The 8,209-nt window shown below is 42.0% G+C and overlaps 1 protein-coding gene across 5 annotated transcripts in view; it reads right to left on the bottom strand.

Moving 5' to 3' along the window:
* Nucleotides 1-8,209, bottom strand: part of Atrx (alpha thalassemia/mental retardation syndrome X-linked) — a 172,246-nt gene that overhangs the window by 99,969 nt on the left and 64,068 nt on the right. For 3 of the 5 annotated variants that reach the window (XM_013028924.1, XM_013028926.1, XM_013028928.1), the window contains one exon: nucleotides 4,552-4,661. In XM_013028924.1, coding sequence (XP_012884378.1) covers nucleotides 4,552-4,661 — 110 coding nt within the window. The remainder of the gene's footprint in view (nucleotides 1-4,551; nucleotides 4,662-8,209) is intronic. The other 2 variants (XM_013028925.1, XM_013028927.1) reach the window with 1 other exon arrangement.

Raw genomic sequence — 8,209 nt, 5'->3', positions numbered from 1 at the left:
AAGGAAGGAAGGAAGGAAGGAAGGAAGGAAGGAAGGAAGGAAGGAAGGAAGGAAGGAAGGAAGGAAGGAAGGAGAATACACATTTACAAAATAATGGCATTTGCAGGGAAATGGATGGAACTAGAAGAAATCATATTGCATGAGGTAAGTCAAGAGCAAAGAGACAAATGGCACATGGTCTCCCTGATAAGTGGATGTTAAATCATCCAGAACAAAAAGGTGATACAACAAAGTTAACAAGACTTGAGAAACAAAGGACATCCACTCATCTGGCTGAATCACTACTAAATAACCCCATGCTGCTGATCACATATATGGTATATATGTTCATACCAGAGGGAATCTAGGAGGACGACACAGAACTAGAGGGAATCAGGGAAAAACATACAACAGCAGGACCCATCAGCTGCACTGGACATTGATCAAAATGAACTAAGCAACTCAATGGCAGTGATGGGAGGAAGGGAACAAGTGGGAAAGAGGGAACAGCTGATGCTATGAAAAACAAAAGAAATGTACATATCACCCTATGTGGAAGAAATAACTGTATTGCAAAGCTCATAGAACTCATAAATGTTATAGTCCATGACAGACAATTTGCCCCATGAAAGTTAGAATGTGTTTGTGACTTTAACTAAGTATCACTATCCCACAATACTGTGAAATTTGTACCCCACAATACTGTGAAATACTGTGAAATTATGTAATCACTTGATCACAATAAAGAATTTGCAAAAAAAGATGCATTGTATTCAAAAACTGCTTTGTTAAATGGCAACTCCTTTGTAAAACTACTTAAATTTTTTTAAACTTAAAGAATATACATATTCATAGACATGTATATATATGTGTGCATATGTGTGTATCTATGTATATGTATACATAAATCATGATTCTTTTTTATTGTTGTTGTTGGTTGTGGGCTGAACTCTGGGCCTGGGCGTTATCCCTCAGGTCTTCAACTTAAGGCAAGCACTCTACCACTTGAGCCACAATGCCACTTCTGGTTTTCAGAGTAGTTTATTGGAGATAAGAGTATCACGGACTTTACTGCCTGGGCTGGCTTTGAACTGGGATCCTCAGATCTCAGCCTCCTGAGTAGCTAGGATTACAGGTGTGAGCCACCAACGCCGGGCTCATAAACCATGATTCTAACTATGGGACATTTTAGGGCAACTAGGGGAGAGGAAAAAGATGGAGAGTGAATCATTTCAAAACACATTGCAACTATGTATAAGGAATCTCAGTGAAAGCTTGTGATCAATAGAGAGGGTTATTTTCATTAAAATATTATGTATGTATATGTGTGTGTGTGTGTATATTTACACACACACACACATACATCTGAAATATAATAATGAAATCCCTTGGCACAATTAATTCCCACTGAAAGTAAAACAAACTCTGCTGGGGGTGGGAGGGAAAATGGAAAGAGTGATTGAAGATGAATATATAATAGTAGAATAATGATACCTATTGAAATCCCTTTAGTAGTGGGTAGAGAATGTAGGAGAGTAAAAAAGGGTATGGGTTTGACCAGGATCCATCGTGTGCTTATGTATGAAAATGTCACAATGAAACCTTGTACAACTAATGTATGCTAATCTTTAAAAAAAAAAGTCATGAGAAACTGGACGCTGATAGCTCACACCTGTAATCCTAGCTACTCTGGAGGCTGAGATCTAAGGATCGCAGTTCAAAGCCAGCCTGGGCAGGAAAGTCCATGAAACTCTTATCTCCAATAAACTAACAGAAAACCAGAAGTGGCGCTGTAACTCAAGTGATAGAGCTCTAGCTTTGAGCTGAAGAGCTGAGGGACAGCGCCCAGGCCCAGAGTTCAAGCCCCTGGGCCAACCAAAACAAAAAAAAAACTGTCATGAGAATCCCAGTCTTAAAGCTGAACATGGTTGTGTGCACATATCAGCCCAACTACTTGAGTAGAATAAATATCATGATCTCAGTCACTGTGGCCAGGGGTGTGGTTCAAGTTTTAGAGTACCTCCCTAGCAAATAAATAAGAGGTCCTAGGTACAAACCCCACTACTACCAAAAGAAAGGGAAGAAAAAGCTTTACTGATTTCAAATTCCTTTCCAGTAGACTGGCCCATGGATGAACACATTCTTATATATTTATATAAGAAAAGCTATGCCTGGCACTGGTGGCTCACATCCTCTTATCCTAGCTACTCAGGAAGCTGAGATCTGAGGATCGCAGTTAGAAGCCAGCACACGCAGTAAAGTCTATGAGACTCTTATCTCCAATTAACCAAAAGTGGAGCTATGGCTCAAAGTGGCAGAGCACTAACCTTGAGCTAAAGAGCTCAGGGACAGTGCCCAGACCCCAAGTTCAAACCCCAGGATGAAAAAGAGAAAGAGAAAGAGAGAAGGGGGAGGGAGGGGAGAAGAGATGGAGTGAGTGAGGCACGGAGGGAAAGAGGGAGAAATGAAGGGGGAAAAAAGCCATGTGCCCAGTGGCACAACAGAAAAGGCTGGGCAGCAGGGCACTGGTGGCTCACACTTGTAATCCTAGCTACTCAGGAGATTGAGATCTAAGGATTGCAATTCAATGCCAGCCCTGAAAAGGAAAGTCTGTGAGACATCTCCAATTAACCAACAAAACAGGACAAAGCAGAGTTGTGATTAAAGTGACAGTGCTAGCCTGAGTGAAAAAGCTAACAGATAGCACCCAGGTCCTGAGTTCAAGCTCCAATACTAGCATAAGAGAAAAAATGGAAGGAAGAAGAGAGGGGAGAGAGGAGAGGAAGAAGGGAGGGGGCGAAGAGGAAAGAGGAAGGGATTATGAATCCATCAATGTAAGATTTTGATTGTCAAAATTTAAAAGCAGACACTATAACATGTCCCCTCTCACTAATCTCTTAAAGGAAAAGAGGAAAACAAGTTTCCCAAGGATAAAATAAAATTTTAACATAGATCAGAATCTATCAAATATTCACAAGAGAAAATATCTAGAACTCAAAAGCCAAAGAAAATATAGCCTGCCCCTTCATTTCAAAGGTAGTTTTTTGTCTTTAATTAATAAACAACTAATAGCTGGGCACTGGTGGCTCACGCCTATAATCCTAGCTACTCAGGAGGCTCAGGCAGGAAAGTCTGTGAGACTACTATCTCCAATAAAAACCACTAGAAAACAGAAAGTGGCATTGTAGCAAGGGGTAGAGTGCTCGCCTTGAGCTGAAGAGTTGAGGGACAGCGCCCAGGCCCAGAGTTCAAGTCCCATGAGCAACAAAAATAAATAAATAAGTAAAATAAAATAAACTAATATAGAATTAATGTTATGCTGGGTGCTGGTGGCTCACGACTGTAATCCTAGCTACTCAGGAGGCTGAGATCTGAGGATCGCGGTTCAAAGCCAACCCAGGCAGGAAAGTCCATGAAACTCTTATCTCCAATAAACTACCAGAAAACCAGAAGTGGCGCTGTGGCTCAAGTGGAAGAGCACTGGCCTTGAGCTGAAGAACTGAGGGACAGCACCCAGGCCCAGAGTTCAAGCTGCATGACCAAAAATTTTTAAAAAGGTACCTACACTCATGAAATTATAATCAATCTATATAAGACATTTCAAAACCTATTATCGGGGAAAATGAAATAAAAATTATGTGTGTGTATAGCAAAGGAAGGGGTGACGTTGTCAAGAAAGAATTTTGCTCAGGCTGGGAAGGTGGCTCAGTGGTAGAGCACTTGCCTTGCTATGCCTGAGGCCCTGGGTTTGATTCCTCAGCACCACATAAGCAAAAAAAAAAAAAAAAGCCAGAAGTGGCACTGTGGCTCAAGTGGTAGAGCGCTAGCCTTGAGCTGAAGAGCTGAGGGACAGCGCCCAGGCCCAGAGTTCAGGCCCCAGGACTGGACCCAAAAAAAAAAAAAAAACAACCTACTACCTCCAACTTTTATTAAAACCCTGTTCCAGCTGGGCACCAGTGGCATACATTTGTAATCCTAGCTATTTGGAATACTGAGATCTTAGAATTGAAGTTCCAAGCAAGCCTAGGCAAAAAGTCCATGAGACTCCTGTCTCCAATTAATCACCAAAAAGTCAAAAGTGGAGATGGGGTTCATGTGGTAGTGCACTAGCCTTAAGGAGGGTAAAAAAAACAAAGACAAAAAATCAGGGACAATGCCCAAAGCCCTGAGTTCAAGCCCCATGAATGGCCCCCCAATTTTTTTTAAAAAGTGTTTCAGCTGAAGATTCAGAGAAGTACAATACAGATGAGGAAAGTTTCAAAACACAACACACATACAGGTTGAGATTTTGCAACATGTCAGGCTGTTACCTGCCACCTGTGAATATCATGTTACCTCTGCATAGAATAGGCTCCACCAATCTCCCTTCACCAAGGTAATTTAATTCTTATGCCTATTTCAAGTACCAGCTTCTATCTCCTCCACTGGAAATTATTACACAGGCTTTCTATGTGGTCCATGACTACAATATCTCCATATAGTGGCACTGATGCAGATTGTTATGCATCTATCTTCCCCAATACAGTGTACACCCTCCAAAGGCAAAAACCTTAGCAACAAATCATAGCATACCTTACAAATAAGGACTTGCAGCGAAGGATGTCTGTAAATGGAATCTTTTTGAAAATGATTGACCTGTTGTCCACAAGCTGTGCAGGTCACGATCCCATGAAGCCCATCTTCTAGGAAAAAGGAGTGACTGTTATTCACACATAAACGCAAAATGAGAACAAGATGTTTACCTCAGTATTTCACAAACTTTGCGTTAGAGATGAAATATCTAATAATCCTTAAGAAACTGATATTTTAGACACACACACATCTGAAAGGTTAATCTTATTTGCCTTTTTTTTAATGACAGCCTTTGCAAATATGGAGCTACAAAGCCTAACTTCTTTCCTGTTAGAGACGATCACACTTGATTAACATGAAAAAAATCCCATAAAGAAGTTCTAAAAAAATAAATAAAGCTGGGTGCTGGTGGCTCACATCTGTAATCCTAGCTACTCAGGAAGTTAAGATCTGAGGATCACGGTTCAAAGCCAGACTGGGCAGAAAAGTCCTCATGAGACTCTTATGCCCAACTAACCACTAGAAAACTGGAAGTGGAGCTGCTGCTCAAAGTGGTTAAGTGCTAGCCTTGAGCAAAAGAGCTCAGTGGGGGCTGGGAGGTTGGCTCAGTGGTAGAGCGCTTGCCTTGCATGCCTGAGGCCCTGGGTTCCATTCCTCAGCACCACATAAGCAAAAAGAAAAAAGCCGGAAGTGGTGCTGTGGCTCAAGTGGTAGAGGGCTAGCTTTGAGCTGAAGAGCTGAGGGACAGTGCCCAGGCCCAGAGTTCAGGCCCCATGACCGGACCCCCCCCAAAAAAAGAGCTCAGGGACATTGCCTGACCCCTGAGTTCAAACTCCAAGACTGACAAAAAAACAGTTCTAAAAAACATAAAGCTCAAGAGTTCTTTCTAATTTTGCTATGGCTTTACAAATTAATTCAATATGAGTTCTTAGGGAATGAGGCAGTAAGCAACATATATGCAACCGATTCTTTTTCAATCTATACTGAAGTTAGCCATGCCATCCTCCAAGTGGAATCATCTGCACAGATCCTCTCAATATGGTATATAAAAACATGGTAATTATATGATTTACCTGCCTTCTTTCTATGTTTACTCCATTGCTTACTCCACACATAAGTAATTTTAAGATATGGTAAAGACTACCTATGTTGGCAGCAAACATCAGATTGCTTGAGGAAGATGCAGAGTTCCACTCTGTGCTGGCTGCAGGAAAAGACTCAAGATAACCTACTCCAGAAAGAAAGAAAAAAACAAACCTCTCCAGCTTTACTTTTGTCCCACACTATTGTTAGGACAGTACTCCCAACCCAAGGTGAACATCAGAATCATCCAGAATCTCTTTCAAATCAGACACTCTGCAGTCCCAACTACTCATGGAGCTGGGGCAGGAAGGACAGTTGGGCCTACTGGCAAGATAGCAATACTCAAACACCAACAAAAATCCCAACCACAAACAGGTGCCAGTGTCTTTGGCCTGTAATCCTAGCTACTCAGGAGGCTAAGATCTAAGTACCATGGTTCCAAGCCAGCCCCGGCAGAAAAGTCCCCATGAGACTCCTATGTCCAATTAACCTCTCAAAAACTGAAGTAGGGCTGGGAATGTAGCTTAGTGGTAGAGTGCTTGCCTAACATGCACAAGGTCTGAGTTCAATTCCTCAGCACCACATAAACAGAAAAAGCCAAAAGTGGTGCCGTGGCTAGCCTTGAGTACAAAGAGGCTCAAGGACAGCACCGCACCCAGACCCTGAGTTAAAGCCCCACAACTGACAATAAATAAATAAATCCCAATCACAAATAATCACTCTCACTAAAATACTGCATTGAAACCTTTTAGGGATTTTTTAACAGATGATCCTGATGTACAATCAAGACCTTGATCCAAATAAAACAAAATTGTATTTTTTTAAAAAAGGAAGAAGAAGCTGGGCTCTAGTGGCTCAGGTCTGTAATCCTAGCTACTCAGGAGGCTGAAATCTGAGGGTAACAGTTCCAAGCCAACCCAGGCAGGAAAGTCTGTCAGACTCTTACCAAAAACAAACAGAAGTGAAGTGGTGGCTCAAGCGGTAGAGTGCTACTAACCTTAAGCTAAAAAGCTCAGGTACATTGCTCAAACCTTGATTTCAATTCCCAGGACCAGAAGACTATGATTCAAATGAGACCAGTGAATATACAAAAGAAGCAACTGAAAGAAAAGACCTGTCTGTATCCTTAAAGAAGACAAAACAAGCCAGGTGCCAGTGGCTCATGCCTATAATCCTAGCTACTCAGGAGGTTGAGATCTGAGGATCGTGGTTAAAGCCAGCCTGGGCAGGAAAGTCCATGAGACTGTTATCGCCAATTAACCACCAGAAAACCAGAAGTGGTGCTGTGGCGCAAGTGGTAGAGTGCTAGCACTGAGCTGAAGATCTCAGGGACAGCACCCAGGCCCTGAGCTCAAGTCCCACGACCGACAGAAAAAAAAAGACAAAACAACACAGGTTATTCTTACCATTTAATCTTCTGGGGTTTTTTTTTGTTAGTTTTAATGTCCAAAGCACTATGGACCCAAATATGATTATAGACATCTTTATTTGTACATGCTTAAAAAAAAACCTTTAGGGCTGGGAAGGTGGCTCAGTGGTAGAGTGCTTGCCTTGCATGCATGAGGCCCTGGGTTCGATTCCTCAGCACCACTTAAGCAGAAAAAGCCAGGAAGTGCACTGTGGCTCAAGTGGTAGAGCGCTAGCCTTGAGCTGAAGAGCTGAGAGACAGTGCCCAGGCTAGAGTTCAGGCCCCACAACTGTACAAAAAAAAAAAAACCTTTAAAGTGATAGAGTACTGGTGGTTCATGCCTGTAATCCTAGCCACTCAGGAGACTGAGATTTTAGGAGCAAGGTTCAAAGCCAGCCCAGGCAAGAAAGTCCATGGACTCTTATCTCCAAGTAATGATCAAAAACCCAGAAGTTGGGCTGGGAAGGTGGCTCAGTGGTAGAGTGCTTGCCTTGCATGCAGGAGTCCCTGGGTTTGATTCCCCAGCACCACATAAGCAGAAAAAGCCAGAAGTGGTGCTGTGGCTCAAGTGGTAGACCACTAGCCTTGAGCTGAAGAGCTGATGGACAGCATTCAGGCCCCACAACCGACCGAAAAAAAACAGAAGTAGAGCTGTGGCGCAAATGGTAGAGCACCAACTTTGAGCTTAAAAGATAAGGGACAACACCCTTACCTTGTATTCAAGCCCCAGTACCAGCATACAAAAAAAATGTAAAGTGCAAGATCACAATCACACTTTTTCAGAACATAAAAAATGGATTTGAAAATTTTCTGTACTTGTTGCTAATATTTTAGCTAGTCACTTTGTCCAATGTTGATATTTGGTATCAAGCATTTATATAGTCAGTTATTTGTTTTAATAGAAACAAATAATACTTTTTTCAGTAATGATTTTCAGTAATGATTTCATTCAGAAAAACTACCAAGACAGATGACAGATACAATGTGAATAATCATCCAATGTTAAATACTATTAATAAGCATCTTCTATGTGCTTTTGTAGACCCTTCACTGAAGAGCTTTAAAATTAACATAATTAGCCGGGCGCTGGTGGCTCACGCCTGTAATCCTAGCTACTCAGGAGGCTGAGATCTGAGGATCGCGGTTCAAAGCCAGCCCGGGCAGGAG

This window comes from Dipodomys ordii, unplaced genomic scaffold (assembly GCF_000151885.1).
Source record: "Dipodomys ordii isolate 6190 unplaced genomic scaffold, Dord_2.0 Scaffold116, whole genome shotgun sequence".
NCBI lineage: Eukaryota > Metazoa > Chordata > Mammalia > Rodentia > Heteromyidae > Dipodomys > Dipodomys ordii.
Note: the sequence above shows the minus strand (reverse complement) of the source record. Positions and strands in the feature narration are given on the sequence as shown.